The sequence below is a fragment of the Biomphalaria glabrata genome, chromosome 9 (genome assembly GCF_947242115.1).
Source record: "Biomphalaria glabrata chromosome 9, xgBioGlab47.1, whole genome shotgun sequence".
In the NCBI taxonomy this organism is placed as follows: domain Eukaryota; kingdom Metazoa; phylum Mollusca; class Gastropoda; family Planorbidae; genus Biomphalaria; species Biomphalaria glabrata.
Genome location: NC_074719.1, coordinates 45,518,164 through 45,534,269, shown reverse-complemented (window position 1 = coordinate 45,534,269; position 16,106 = coordinate 45,518,164). Strand labels below are relative to the sequence as shown.

The 16,106-nt window shown below is 41.5% G+C and overlaps 1 protein-coding gene across 2 annotated transcripts; it reads left to right on the top strand.

Annotated features, from left to right (window-relative positions):
- The first annotated feature begins 315 nt into the window (after positions 1 to 315).
- Positions 316 to 16,106, top strand: LOC106068451 (uncharacterized). 2 transcript variants are annotated; one of them, XM_013227813.2, is made up of 5 exons: positions 316 to 810; positions 7,318 to 7,468; positions 8,927 to 9,049; positions 10,937 to 11,035; positions 14,022 to 16,106. In XM_013227813.2, exons 1-5 carry the CDS (start codon positions 609 to 611, stop codon positions 14,416 to 14,418), a joined length of 972 nt encoding a protein of 323 aa, XP_013083267.2. In that variant the 5' UTR covers positions 316 to 608; the 3' UTR covers positions 14,419 to 16,106. The 2 variants fall into 2 exon arrangements, with proteins under 2 accessions (XP_013083267.2, XP_013083268.2); XM_013227814.2 differs by lacking the exon at positions 8,927 to 9,049 and having other exon boundaries at positions 320 to 810.

The window sequence follows — 16,106 nt, the reverse complement described above, 5'->3', positions numbered from 1 at the left end:
ATCCTGTCAGTGCAAACTGCACGTGCTCGCTATTTCCCTCCAAAATTTAACTGGACCAAACGAGGTCACACTGGTTGTCCTAGCTCCAGTTTTGCTCCAGCAGGAAATACACACACACACACACACAATCCTCACACTCATCCTCCCCTCCCGGACTGACCTCAGGCGCGGACGCTGGGTCCGGATACGGAGCGCACACGTTCAACGCACGTACGCACAGACATTGCACAGCCTTGAGGGAAGAAGAAGAAAAAAAAAAAAGAGAGAACGCTTGACAAATCCCGTTAGCGGAACATTCGCGCTCTCAATGTGTGTGTGTGTGCCGCGTTGAAGCGGTGTTGAACACGACGCGGCTACGTCTGCCGGATCCGCAACTTGCTGTAAGGGTTCAAGTGTGTTGTCTCAACCACATCCGTTTTTGTGTTGTACTACACAGCTTGCGTTACAGTAACAGTCTGTTTCTTTTTCCTACACCGAAATCTGTAGAGGAGATCTTATTTCAAAACTTTAATAAGTAAATTAGATCTAGAATAGTGAGTTGGATCTAGTAGAGAATCCGTTTTGAACGCAAATTATTTGTGAAAACTAGAATCTAGATCTGGATCTAAATGAAGTCGACAAAGCGAAGCAATGGCTCGGCGGGCCGATGCAAGTTCCCTCTAAGCCGCGAAGAAAACGAGAAGCTGATAGAGCTGGTGCGACAGAATCGGGCCCTGTACGACCCTAGTTTTCAGGACCACAAGGATGTCAACCACCTCCACAACATATGGTTGACTGTGGCGATGGACATGGGAAAGCCAGCAATGGACGGTGAGTGCACTGTTGTCTTATAATAATAATAATAATAATCTTTATTGTCCGTATGGAAATTTGTCTTACAATTTGTGCATTATACTAAACAAAAAACATTATAACTATAAGAAACCAAAATGTACATTCACACCGTCGTACATAGTTCTAGGATCGGCTCGTACAAATAAGTTGAAACAACCGTTCTCGACCCCAGGGCCGCATTAAGTTTGCGTCATATTAGTCACGGACCGCTTCTTAGTAAAAAAATAAAAATAAATAAGTCCTCAGTCCAGACGAGACCAATCGATATAGAAGCCCTGACCTGCAACGTCACAACCTGTGGGTAGTTTAGACCAATAGCTCGTTGCCACGTCACAGGTCTGTACGACACCTTCGACATATATATTTAGGCCACGGAGGTCCCAATTAACTGATAAGGCTTTTTCAGGATTGGTGGGCGTGATGGCCGATTGGTAAAGCGATTGGCTTCCGAACCGAGGGTTTCCCTATTCGAATCTCTCTCTCTCTTTCCTTTCTGTTTCTTTTCTCTCTCTCTCTCTCTCTCTCTTTCCTTTCTGTTTCTTAATTCTCTCTCTCCTTCCTTTCTGTTTCTTTTTTTCTCTCTCTCTCTCCTTCCTTTCTGTTTCTTTTTCCTCTCTCTCTCTCTCTCTCTCTCCTTCCTTTTTGTTTCTTTACTCTCTCTCTCTCTCTCCTTTCTTTCTGTTTCTTTTTTCTCTCTCTCTCTCTTTCCTTTATGTTTCTTAATTCTCTCTCTCCTTCCTTTCTGTTTCTTTTTTTTTCTCTCTCTCTCTTTCCTTTCTGTTTCTTTTTCCTCTCTCTCTCTCTCTCCTTTCTTTCTGTTTCTTTTTTTTCTCTCTCTCTCTCCTTCCTTTCTGTTTCTTTTCTCTCTCTCTCTATCTCCTTCCTTTCTGTTTCTTTTCTCCCTCTCTGTCTCCTTCCTTTCTGTTTCTTTTTTCTCTCTCTCCCTCCTTCCTTTCTGTTTCTTTTCTCTCTCTCTCTCTCTCTCTCTCTCCCTCTCTCCTTCCTTTCTGTTTCTTTTCTCTCTCTCTGATTTCTTTCTGTTTCTTTTTCTCTCTCTCTCTCTCTCCCTCTCTCCTTCCTTTCTGTTTCTTTTCTCTCTCTCTCTCTCTCTCCTTCCTTTCTGTTTCTTTTCTCTCTCTCTCTATCTCCTTCCTTTCTGTTTCTTTTTTCTCTCTCTCTCCTTCCTTTCTGTTTCTTTTCTCTCTCTCTCTCTCTCTCTCTCCCTCTCTCCTTCCTTTCTGTTTCTTTTCTCTCTCTCTCTCTCGTTCCTTTCTGTTTCTTTTTTTCTCTCTCTCTCTCCTTCCTTTCTGTTTCTTTTCTCTCTCTCTCTCTCTCTCTCTCTCTCTCTCTCTCTCCCTCTCTCCTTCCTTTGTGTTTCTTTTCTCTCTCTCTCTCTCCTTCCTTTCTGTTTCTTTTTTCTCTCTCTGTCTTTCCTTTCTGATTCTTTTTTTTCTCTCTCTCTCCTTCCTTTCTGTTTCTTTTTTTTTCTCTCTCTCTCTCTCTCCTTCCTTTCTTTTTCTTTTCTCTCTCTCCTTCCTTTCTGTTTCTTTTTTTCTCTCTCTTTCTCTCTCCTTCCTTTCTGTTTCTTTTTTTTTTCTCTCTCTCTCTCTCTCCTTCCTTTCTGTTTCTTTTTTTTTTCTCTCCTTCCTTTCTGTTTCTTTTCTCTCTGTCTCTCTCTCTCTCTCTCCTTCCTTTCTGTTTCTTTTTCCTCTCTCTCTCTCCTTCCTTTCTGTTTCTTTTCTCTCTCTCTCTCTCTCCTTCTTTTCTGTTTCTTTTCTCTCTCTCTCTCTCTCCTTCCTTTCTGTTTCTTTTCTCCCTCCCTCTCTCTCCTTTCTTTCTGTTTCTTTTCTCTCTCTCTCTCTCTCTCTCTCTCTCCTTCCTTTCTGTTTCTTTTCTCTCTCTCTCTCTCTCTCCTTCCTTTCTGTTTCTTTTCTCTCTCTCTCTCTCTTCTTCCTTTTTTTTTCTTTTCTCTCTCTCCTTCCTTTCTGTTTCTTTTTTCTCTCTCTCTCTCTCTCTCTCCTTCCTTTCTGTTTCTTTTCTCTCTCTCTCTCTCTCTCCTTCCTTTCTGTTTCTTTTCTCTCTCTCTCTCTCTCTCCTTCCTTTCTGTTTCTTTTCTCTCTCTCTCTCTTCTTCCTTTTTGTTTCTTTTCTCTCTCGCCTTCCTTTCTGTTTCTTTTCTCTCTCTCTCTCTCTCTCTCTTTCCTTTCTGTTTCTTTTGTCTCTCTCCTTCCTTTCTGTTTCTTTTTTCTCTCTCTCTCTTCTTCCTTTCTGTTTCTTTTCTCTCTCTCTCTCCTTCCTTTCTGTTTCTTTTCTCTCTCTCTCTCCTTCCTTTCTGTTTCTTTTCTCTCTCTCTCTCTCTCTCCTTCCTTTCTGTTTCTTTTCTCTCTCTCTCCTTCCTTTCTGTTTCTTCTCTTTCTCTCTCTCTCCTTCCTTTCTGTTTCTTTTCTCCCTCTCTCTCTCTCTCCTTCCTTTCTGTTTCTTTTTTTTCTCTCTCTCTCTCTCCTTCCTTTCTGTTTCTTTTTTTTTTCTCTCTCTCTCTCTCCTTCCTTTCTGTTTCTTTTTTTTTTCTCTCCTTCCTTTCTGTTTCTTTTCTCTCTGTCTCTCTCTCTCTCTCTCCTTCCTTTCTGTTTCTTTTTCCTCTCTCTCTCTCCTTCCTTTCTGTTTCTTTTCTCTCTCTCTCTCTCTCTCTCTCCTTCTTTTCTGTTTCTTTTCTCTCTCTCTTTCTCTCCTTCCTTTCTGTTTCTTTTCTCCCTCCCTCTCTCTCCTTTCTTTCTGTTTCTTTTCTCTCTCTCTCTCTCTCTCTCTCCTTCCTTTCTGTTTCTTTTCTCTCTATCTCTCTCTCTCCTTCCTTTCTGTTTCTTTTCTCTCTCTCTCTCTCTCTCTCTCTCTCTCTTCTTCCTTTTTTTTTCTTTTCTCTCTCTCCTTCCTTTCTGTTTCTTTTCTCTCTCTCTCTCTCTCTCTCTCTCTCTCCTTCCTTTCTGTTTCTTTTCTCTCTCTCTCTCTCTCTCTCTCTCTCTCTCTCTCCTTCCTTTCTGTTTCTTTTCTCTCTCTCTCTCTCTCTCTCTCCTTCCTTTCTGTTTCTTTTCTCTCTCTCTCTCTCTTCTTCCTTTTTGTTTCTTTTCTCTCTCGCCTTCCTTTCTGTTTCTTTTCTCTCTCTCTCTCTCTCTCTCTTTCCTTTCTGTTTCTTTTGTCTCTCTCCTTCCTTTCTGTTTCTTTTTTCTCTCTCTCTCTTCTTCCTTTCTGTTTCTTTTCTCTCTCTCTCTCTCCTTCCTTTCTGTTTCTTTTCTCTCTCTCTCTCCTTCCTTTCTGTTTCTTTTCTCTCTCTCTCTCTCTCTCTCTCTCCTTCCTTTCTGTTTCTTTTCTCTCTCTCTCCTTCCTTTCTGTTTCTTCTCTTTCTCTCTCTCTCTCCTTCCTTTCTGTTTCTTTTCTCCCTCTCTCTCTCTCTCTCCTTCCTTTCTGTTTCTTTTCTCTCTCTCTCTCTCTCTCTCTCTCTCTCTCTGTCTTTCCTTTCTGTTTCTTTTTTTTTCTCTCTCTCCTTCCTTTCTGTTTCTTTTCTCTCTCTCTTTCCTTTTTGTTTCTTTTTTCTCTCTCTCTCCTTCCTTTCTGTTTCTTTTTTCTCTCTCTCTCTCTCCTTCCTTTCTGTTTCTTTTCTCTCTCTCTCTCTCTCTCTCTCTCTCCTTCTTTGCACTACATTAACCCGTTTCTGTCTTCTCCATAATATAAAACACTGCTTATTAAATAATGTTTTAAATTACGTTAGACTAATATACATACAAAATGGATTCTTTCCCACTTTTAAAACAAAAGTAAAGACAAGATTTCAAATGCAAATAAATTATGTAACAGAACACATTTACTTTAGTAATACAATTATTTTAAAACCATTTTTAGAAAATAACAAAAAAAAAAAAAAAACTTTGCATAAATGTCTAACAGGTATACAAGGAAATAGCCTCCCCTGGTAATACCGTTTACCGTGTTGTTGGTTATTGTTTTTTTTTTTTTGTTTTGTTTTGTTTTTTTTAAATAGTGAATTGTAAAAATGGTACATTTTTATGAAAAAAAATATATGGATGTTTACTTTAAAAAATTCATTTGTTCGCTTATTTAAAGAAAAAAAAGTAGCCGAACTTTAAGTGCTCTATAATATCACGATGTCGAATTTAAATATATTTTTTTTTTTAGTTTCTGTGATCTAAACGAGACGGACGGACAGACAGGCCACACTAAACTAATAGCGGCTATTCCCCTTTCGGGGGCCGCTAAAAAAAAAAGTGCTGTAACTAAAAAAAATAAATATTCATAAGAAGTAGGGCTGAACACAAAATGCTCCTTTGATAATAAAGTTCTTAATCTAGTCTCGTGACTTGTATAAAATAAAAACTGATTAATGAAAATTTAAAACAAAGTGTTTTTAGCACAAACGTGACAGGGTCTATATGCGTAAGGTCAACAAACTGGAGATTTTCAAGATAAATTAAATTATGTCAAGGACGCTCAATAAACCTTAACATTGCCAGCTAGATAAAAACAAAATGGAGCTAAAATTATAAACTGTCGTCTTGTTATTGAATGCTCAGGCTGTGGTTAGTTTGGTCCGCCAGGTATGCAAATCTCTAATACAGCTTTTTTTTTTTTTTCAACAACTCATGTTGCCTTTTCTCAGAGCTTTTCCCTTTACCTATACCTTAGTAGGCTGTTGGACCGTTGGGGCACCATGCAAGATTCGTCGACCGTCTTTCTCCATTCCTTTCTGTCTTCTGCCTTAGTCAGAACCTCTTTCAATGGCAGGCCCGTCCATTCTTTTATGTTGTCTTCCCATCGCTTTCTATGTCTGCTTCTTCTTTTTTTTTCCTGGTGCTGTTCCCTGACTGAAGGTCTTTGCGAGCCACGAAGATGTTGTAATATGACCTCAGACCTTTTTTTTTTTTATAAATATATATATAGATATCTATGTAATTTTTTAAATTTTATATTACTTCCACATTTAAAGAGGAAATAAAAATGTTAATAAAAATCTACATAAGTAGTTTTAAAAATGGTTTTGGGTTTGGTTTTCTTATTAAACATAGTTTTATCAGCTTAGCAGCCTAATGTCCAGAGCTGTTATTAATCTTTCGTGATCTATTTCTAGCTGCAAGCCTCCAGATTCTAGATAGATTCAAAGAAACGTAACTCTACAGCGTGTCCTGACTTCTGCTAGCCAATGCCGGCATGGCTCTGTTGACGCTCTAGTTTTAGGTGCCGTGACCTCGTGACGTCAACGCAGTTCGGTGAAACGAGGTCAATTATTTTGTCAATATGTTGACCAGCTTCAGGTGTTGCAGCGTACCATCGAGTGGAACCATGGCGTTCTGGCGTTGTTCTTTGCCACGCATCAACATGCCATAAATAGAAACATAGTTTCACCTGGTTTTTATTGCGCGATTCCAAGCTATTGATGTTTGAGATATGATATTTTTACAAAGCTTTTATCAACTCACTTTGTCTGTCTGGTAAAAAGTTTGAACAGACTTTTTATCCCATTTCTCATTCTAGTATTAGTTAAAAACTTTGCCCATTATTCATTAACTCTTTGTCTCCTAACTGACGATACCAACGCTGATTCCACCAGAATGTGGTAAATAATTACGGAGAGAAAGAGTTAAAACTGACAAGACATTAATAAAAAAAAAAAAAAGCAGTTTATTCATTGTTGGTGATTGATTATTTTGTTTGATTTTGAAATAAGGGAAAAAATGCTACTTAATGAGAGGTGTGGATATATATGGATTTAGTCCCTTTATTACGTTTTGACACGTTTTTTCCCCACTTCCACTTGATCGGATCAAGTTGAAATTTTGCATAATTATTCATAGTCGATAACAATACATAAATCAATGTAAAAAATTAACTAGTTAGTTAATTCTTAAGTACTGATTAATTATTTTTTTTTATATAACAGAAATGGAGCTAAACCGTGTAATTTTTAGATAAATGGCAAGTAATTAGCGACTATTTCCCCTTACATAAGCCTTTATCTATATGTTAAACAGGCACCGATCGGTTCGGAGGCCATGTGCTTCACCACTCAGCCACCAGGCGCCTGCTCCAAAGAGGCCTAAGTGTAAGTCTTTATTTACAGCATTCGTTAAAGTCACGCCGTTGTGGCTAGGGGTTTGGGATAGCTGGTCCAGGGTTCCTCGGCGTACGCCAGTCCGACAAGTTATTTCCCGCATTCTTGAGCTGAATTCATTCATAACTCAAACAGAACAAGGCCCGACCCAATCACCACGTCAGGAGGCTCACGGCTTGAGTAATTTTTTTTCAAAGGGTTTAGAAATAAATTCACGAGTTTAAGTACTATGCAATCATTTTTTGTTTTGTTTTAAATTGGGGGATTCCTGCTTATATTCAGCGGCGCAAGTAGAGCGGTGCAGACCGCACGGGGTGACATTGACCCTAGTGACGCCACTGCTTATACTGATTCTTGCTATATCTGCAGGTATGGAATGGAAGAAGAAATGGCGGAACTTGCGGGACACATACGTGAAGAAGATACGAGGGATACGTCAGAACGTCAATGTGGCCGCCATGAAGAATTGGCGCTTCTTTGAGCACATGTCATTTCTGGAGCCGTTCCTGGAAGACAATATGTAAGTCTCCTTGTCACGTGGAGGGGGGCGGGGTTGTTTTTTTTGGGGTGGGGGGGGGCGGTTCTTGTTTAGTCACATAACTTTTCTTGAGCCCGCCCGCTCACCCTTAATCCATAAAGAGTTTGCAAGCTGATAAGAGGAATTGTACAACTTTTATGTTGTCTTTAAACTGTCAATAATAACAAAGCTAATCTGAAGGGGAAGAACTCCATCCTTAAAACTATATCAACCAATAATGTGCAACTTATTTCCCCTCATTCGATCTCAAAGAAAATAATTAATAATCAATAATCATTTGACTAATTGAGTATTTTTGTTTAATGATTCATATATTGTTAGGTGTAATAAATATTTGTTTAAAGTATCAATTTGAACGGAGAATGCGTGAGGGAGAAATAGCGTTAACAATTAATTTAGAAGACTAAACCCAACATATTTAGCCCTATCTGTGAATATTAAAGTATGGGCCTCAGCTCTGGAAGAAAAGGGTGCCAAGCAAATAATGGCTAGCTCCTCTACCACCAAATCGAAAGGCACATTAACCAGCGATAGATGTTGACCGGAGTGTCTCTCCAAAATAAGGCTCCACAGTCACATGAAAAAATGTTCGAGATTAACCATGGTCGTTCTACGACTAAAGTAGGGCCAACAATAGTCTAATTGTTTTCATTAATTCTTTTCATTAAATTCAATGCGTTTAAGGATGCACTGACCACACAGCATCCTCGTTTCGAATCGTCACAGTTTTCATAATTGTTTTTTAATTCTACGGGCAGGCGGAGAATTACGATTAGAAGCGGGAAGGGGCGCGTCAGTTCGAAGCGCATAACACTTGTTCTGCAAGGTTGTTATCTCTGGAAGCGGAATTGGTTTTAAGCACCCCTGCCTTTACATTCCGTACCGTAGTCTGTTGTACCGCCGGGGCACCACACATGATCCGTCGACCGTCTTTCTCCATTCCTTTCTGCATTTTGACTTGAATATAATCTTTTTCAATAACAGCCCCTTCCATTTTTTTATTGATTCATGCCTTGTCTATGCCAATGAAGAACTGTGTTAAGTTTCAACTTGATCTGAGAATGGGTGTTGGAGAAATCCAGTGTACAAACTTTTGACCAGACAGTCAAACAGAATGAGTTGATATAAGCTTTGTAAAAAAATTAACTGCATAAAGAAAAAGAAATTTTTTTTTCACCCTGCCAGTGTGTGGTCGAGTTATCCGATTATATGCCGGGTTACAGCGAGACCAATCTTGTTAGAAGACCTGAACACTGTGACGTGGCAACGAGCTATTGGTCTGAAATGCCCACAGGTTGTGACGATGCAGGTCAGTGTTGAGGCCTTCTACAACCAATGGTCTCGGTCACAGAGTGGCACGTTTTCAGAACTTCGCTGTAGTAGTAGTACCGTCTCGCCGTGACCAATACCTGAGAGTTCGCCTTTGGTTCTGTCTATTAGCTGTTCAAAGGCGTCGCCCCACGGAGACATTGTCAGCAGTCTATTGGCATGCAGTCGAGAATCTCAGGAGGACTCCTATGACGAGCCTGAGGTGTCCTTCCCGTGTCAAGACTCGCCGCCGAGGTGTGTAAGTGTTAGCGCTGTGTCCGTCGTCTTATTTTATTACACACTTGTTTTAAGTGAACTTCACCTGTCGTTCCGTCTGTCCAGTTTCGTTTGGTTTTTTAAAACAATTGTACTAGTAACCATAGGATTCGAACCCACGCCAAGATAGAGACGTATACAACGAAAGACGTGATCATCTACTTTTATTTTGAAAGAACGTCTATAGTTTATAAGATAAGATAACGCATTATGAGCTCTCCAGTTTATAAGATAAGAAGACGCATAATGAGCTCTCCAGTTTATAATATAAGAAGACCCCTTATGAGCTCTCCAGTTTATAAGATAACGTCTTATGAGCTCTCAAATTTATAAGATAAGATAATGCCTTATGAGCTCTCCAGTTTATAAGATAACGCCTTATGAGCTCTCCAGTTTATAAGATAACGCCTTTTGAGCTCTCCAGTTTATAAGATAACGCCTTATGAGCTCTCCAGTTTATAAGATAAGATAACGCTTTATGAGCTCTCCAGTTTATAAGATAAGATAACGCCTTATAAGCTCTCCAGTTTCTGGTTGGATAAACATCATCCAAGCGACTTCCTGCATTGAAAGAAAATGTCTTTCCCATAGATAAGAGAACTGACCTCAATTTAGGAAGAAATTCAGATTATACAAGTTTGAATTTCTTCATTATATTTGTCTGTTAATTATAGGCCTAATATTCATGATAGTTAATGCCTAGGCTTGCCGAACATGGCTAATGTCTAGGCTTGCGAACATGGCTAATGTCTAGGCTTGCCGAACATGGCTAATACCTAGGCTTGCCAAACATGGCTAATACCTAGGCTTGCCAAACATGGCTAATACCTAGGCTTGCCAAACATGGCTAATACCTAGGCTTGCCAAACATGGCTAATACCTAGGCTTGCCGAACATGGCTAATATCTAGTCTTGCCGAACATGGCTAATACCTAGGCTTGCCGAACATGGCTAATACCTAGGCTTGCGAACATGGCTAATACCTAGGCTTGCCGACCATGGCTAATACCTAGGCTTGCCGACCATGGCTAATACCTAGGCTTGCCGAACATGGCTAATGCCTAGGCTTGCCGAACATGGCTAATGCCTAGGCTTGCGAACATGGCTAATGCCTAGGCTTGCGAACATGGCTAATGTCTAGGCTTGCGAACATGGCTAATGTCTAGGCTTGCTGAACATGGCTAATACCTAGGCTTGCCGAACATGGCTAATACCTAGGCTTGCCGAACATGGCTAATGCCTAGGCTTACCGAACATGGCTAATACCTAGGCTTACCGAACATGGCTAATATCTAGGCTTGCCGAATATGGCTAATATCTAGTCTTGCCGAACATGGCTAATACCTAGGCATGCTTCTCGACTGACGTGATCTTATAATCATCATCATCTGTCCATTTGACTTTCGTCGTACGGGTGCTGTGACAGTTGGCCCAACGTAATCCCTCCACATTTCCTGGTCAGCAGCTGTTCTTAAGATAGAAATACAGAGACCACTAAAGAAGGATACAGTTAATAAAAACATGTTCTAGCAACGAATTTTCTGAATGGGAAGATACGCTAATTCCTTTCACTCTAATTCTGAACTGGTCGTCGGATGTTTCGGGAGTGTTCATTGGATGATTCGGGAGTGTTCATTGGATGAGTCGGGAGTGTTCATTGGATGAGTCGGGAGTGTTCATTGGATGAGTCGGGAGTGTTCATTGGATGAGTCGGGAGTGTTCATTGGATGAGTCGGGAGTGTTCATTGGATGAGTCGGGAGTGTTCATTGGATGAGTCGGGAGTGTTCATTGGATGAGTCGGGAGTGTTCATTGAGTGTGAACTATAGGACAATGCATTTCAATTTTTTTTTCGTTTATTCCTCAGTCTTCGTGATGAGACCAGTAGCCACGCCCTCGTGTCTGAAGACACAATTAGCGACACCGCCTCCATCAAAGAAGAGGAGGATGCCAGCCCCCCAGAAGGGTAAGACGGCTTCTTTACAATGTGCACTACAAGGTTTTAAACACTGCTAAATCTTTTGACAATGCGCAATAGCAATATCTTAAGTGTGTCCCTTTTCTTTTTTGTCTGCACGCCACTTTTTAAACTATAAAAAAAATATAACAATAATCAGATCATTAGTATCTATCCAGAAGAAATGAAGGAACTAATAGAATACAATGAAATGGACAAGCTCTCATCCGAATCGCAAAAAAAACGACGCCTAATATAAGCTATCCCGACAAGATCAACTTCTAATCTTTCACCTCAGAACTGGACACAACAGAATGAGACAATATATGTTCCAAAAACTAAAAAATGGTAACTAGTGAAATCTCAAAAACTGTTCTCTTTACTATGAGGCCCTAACAAGACACTGGCCCCGGAACAACCCAATAGAATAAAAACTATATGGAGAGCTCCCTGATTTGGAAACCACTGCGCAGTTCATCTCATGTAATGGTCTAGTCATCTGAACGCTCCAACAGTTCATCTCATGTAATGGTCTAGTCGTCTGAACGCTCCAACAGTTCATCTCATGTAATGGTCTAGTTCTCTGAACGCTCCAACAGTTCATCTCATGTAATGGTCTAGTCGTCTGAACGCTCCAACAGTTCATCTCATGTAATGGTCTAGTCGTCTGAACGCTCCAACAGTTCATCTCATGTAATGGTCTAGTCGTCTGAACGCTCCAACAGTTCATCTCATGTAATGGTCTAGTCGTCTGAACGCTCCAACAGTTCATCTCATGTAATGGTCTAGTCATCTGAACGCTCCAACAGTTCATCTCATATATTGGTCTAGTCATCTGAACGCACCAACAGTTCATCTCATATATTGGTCTAGTCATCTGAACGCACCAACAGTTCATCTCATATATTGGTCTAGTCATCTGAACGCATCAACAGTTTATCTCCTATATTGGTCTAATCATATGAACGCTCCAACAGTTCATCTCATATATTGGTCTCTAGTCACCTGAACACACCAACAGGAAAATGAGAACGAAGAAGAAGATCATTAGTCCAATCTCAAGTATAAAGCTTTGGATTTCTCCATCCTTTCCCTCTGCCCAGATGTTTCCTGTCCAGATGCCTTCCTCTGCCCCGACTTTCATTCTGCCCAGATGTCTCCCTTTGTCCAGACTTTCCTTCTGCCCAGATGTTTTCTGTCCAGGTGCCTTCCTCTGCCCCGACTTTCATTCTGCCCAGATGTCTCCCTTTGTCCAGACTTTACTTTGCCCAGATGTTTCCTGTCCAGATGCCTTCCTCTGCCCCGACTTTCATTCTGCCCAGATGTCTCCCTTTGTCCAGACTTTCCTTCTGCCCAGATGTTTCCTGTCCAGATGCCTTCCTCTGCCCCGACTTTCATTCTGCCCAGATGTCTCCCTTTGTCCAGACTTTCCTTCTGCCCAGATGTTTCCTGTCCAGATGCCTTCCTCTGCCCCGACTTTCATTCTGCCCAGATGTCTCCCTTTGTCCAGACTTTTCCTCTGCCCAGATGTTTCCTGTCCAGATGCATTCCTCTGCCCCGACTTTCATTCTGCCCAGATGTCTTCCTTTGTCCATCCTTTCCCTCTGCCCAGATGTTTCCTGTCCAGATGCATTCCTCTGCCCCGACTTTCATTCTGCCCAGATGTCTTCCTTTGTCCATCCTTTCCCTCTGCCCAGATGTTTCCTGTCCAGATGCATTCCTCTGCCCCGACTTTCATTCTGCCCAGATGTTTCCCTTTGTCTAGACTTTCCTTCTGCCCAGATGTTTCTTGTCCAGATGCCCTCCTCTGCCCCGACTTTCATTCTGCCCAGATGTTTCTTGTCCAGATGCATTCCTCTGCCCCGACTTTCATTCTGCCTAGATGTCTCCTTTTGTCCAGACTTTCCCTCTGCTCAGACACAGATTCTTCCCACAATTTCCCTGTGCCCTGATAGCTTTAAAATGGTTCATGTACAAGACTTTCATTCTGCCCAGATGTCTCCCTTTGTCCAGACTTTCCTTCTGCCCAGATGTTTTCTGTCCAGGTGCCTTCCTCTGCCCCGACTTTCATTCTGCCCAGATGTCTCCCTTTGTCCAGACTTTCCCTCTGCCCAGATGTTTCCTGTCCAGATGCCTTCCTCTGCCCCGACTTTCATTCTGCCCAGATGTCTCCCTTTGTCCAGACTTTCCTTCTGCCCAGATGTTTCCTGTCCAGATGCCTTCCTCTGCCCCGACTTTCATTCTGCCCAGATGCCTTCCTCTGCCCCGACTTTCATTCTGCCCAGATGTTTCTTGTCCAGATGCCTTCCTCTGCCCCGACTTTCATTCTGCCCAGATGTCTCCCTTTGTCCAGACTTTTCCTCTGCCCAGATGTTTCCTGTCCAGATGCATTCCTCTGCCCCGACTTTCATTCTGCCCAGATGTTTCCCTTTGTCTAGACTTTCCTTCTGCCCAGATGTTTCTTGTCCAGATGCCTTCCTCTGCCCCGACTTTCATTCTGCCCAGATGTTTCTTGTCCAGATGCATTTCTCTGCCCCGACTTTCATTCTGCCTAGATGTCTCCCTTTGTCCAGACTTTCCCTCTGCCCAGACACAGATTCTTCCCAGAATTTCCCTGTGCCCTGATAGCTTTAAAATGGTACAATGTACAAGCTTAACACTAGACTAAAGAGCATTGAACTCAATAAGCGCTATCACTTGAAGCTGGATGCATCAGACTCATTAGTAACAGTCTCTGTACACACGTAACACACAAGAAATACAATATGAACTCTCTTGCCAAGAGGAATAATTCTACATACAAACAACAAACACTTACGCATAAACACAATGTCAACATGCCCTGCTGAAATTAAGCATGAATGTGAATCACATAATTGATAGATAATGTGTAATTAACCAAATTAAATGTAATCATGATAGATTCACCAAAATATAGATCCTTAATGTTTTCTAATCAAATTTATTAATTACTAATGTTTTTTCCACCATGTAGACCAACAGAGTTATCCCTCAAGTTGCCCCTGGCAACGGAAACAAAGTTACGTGCAAAGAAGAGGCCGCGCCTGGAGACCTTCGACTCAAACGAGGACCAGTGGAGGGGGAACGACCGGGCCCCTTACATCAGCGAGGCATCAGTCTCGGAATGCTACAGCGCCAGGAGCGCGACCCAGATCTTCTTCGACAGCTGCACCCTAAGGCTGGAGAAGCTTCCCGCCAGGACGCAATCCTTCCTGCAGTTTCAGATCGCCCAGCTCTTCTTCAACGCCGAGAACCCGGACCTGAACCCGGTACCGATCATGCCCCTCCCGGAGCACACGCAGCTGTGTGAGAGCAGAAGGACGGGTGACTCGCTTAATCGACCCGCCAGCAACACCAGAAGCCAAGTTTAACCTCGCTCAAGCTGCCAGTCTAAACGTATTTTAACTCTTTCTCTCCGTAATTATTTACCACATTCTGGTGGGAATCAACGTTGGTATCGTCAGTTAGGAGAGAAAGAGTTAATGCTACGTGCACTATGTCGGTGCCGGAGTTACCACTAACTGAAGTGGGCTGAAGCATGAGGCTAGATATCTGATAATTTAAATCCTATGCATACCTTTCTTAAAACATGAATTTTTTTAAAAAAATCTATCGAAAGAAATGTATGTATTCCATTTCACATTGATGAAAACCTTATACAGCACAGAAAAACATAACAGTATTATAAACTATTTATGTTGCCTGACGGTCACAATATGTTATATATTGATATTTAAAACTGTTTACTTGTAATGGCAGCTTGTTGCCCCTTTAAATATTATTTTAATTTGTTGGAAATCTTTTCATACACTTGTTTGTTTGTTAAGTAAATGTTCAGCTCCCGAATCCTTCATTTGTAGATCAAATGGGCGGGGCCTATTTTTCCTATGTAGATCTAATGGGCGGATCCTGTATTTATCTATTACCGTATTATAGAGTTTAAAAAAAAATCTACAATGTTAATTTGTAAATATGGCGTTTGTGGCAAAACGGGGAACAGGTCAATTGAAGGGTTAAGGATAGAGCGATGTCCTGGACACTTTAAAAATCAGCAATCTGGAAGTTTCCTGGGTTTTATTGATTTTGATATAATTCAATGAAGTACTATAACATAGTCTGGGAGTCACTGAAGTGAATCGAGTGTGTGTGTGAAAGAGTTGACTTTGTTGAATCTAATTGTTAGTCCAGTCTGGCAGTCGATGTGGTTTTTCTCGCCAGCGCTCGCGTGGAGCCTTAAAAAATCTCTCTCAATCCACTTTCCCCCCTGGCCAGAGATGTCACTTTTGTAGGAAAAGTCGAGCTCCACAGAGACGATTTTGGTGCTTCGTTTGTTGATGATGTGGAGGCAGATCTCCAACAGCTTGGGGTTCGGGCATAGAGACGAAAGGCTCAGGAGAGATCCCAATGGAGAGGGATGCGATGTGGTAGGCCAGAACCCTTCGCGTGCTGTAGCGCCACTGGGATGGATGGATGGTTTGCTGTGGCTTGGTCACCTTTTGATTGTGAACATTGGGATTTTCAGGACCACGTAAGCACACTCCAATTCTAATGGGCAACTGTGAGAACTGGAAGTCAAAATAGGTCGTAGCGTCTGGTTGACTCACCCCCACCTCCCCCTTTTTTTTCTTCTTCGGTCTTGCTCCAGAATCAAATTTTATTACATACACTTCAAAGCGGTCTTGGTGGCTGGGTGGTAACTCGCTTGGCTTTCAAACCAAGGAGTCTCGTGTTTGAATCTCGGTGAAGACTGTGGGATATTTTTTATGTCGATATTTTTTAGGACACTAAAACTCAACTCTGACCTTACTCAGGAATTATAAAGGCGGTGGTCGTTGTGCTTCTCACACAACACCCTCGTAAACCGACGGTCATATAAACAGATACTAAAATCGGCCCTATAAATCGCTAAGTCTACTTTACTTTTTTTTTTATGTCTTAGTCCAGTTTTAGCCTCACTACCACCCCCACCCCCCAACTCAAGCCTGGATCTGTTGTTTATCATGTTATAAACTTAAGATGTTTTATTTTATTAAATAAAAATTGTGATACGGTATTTGAA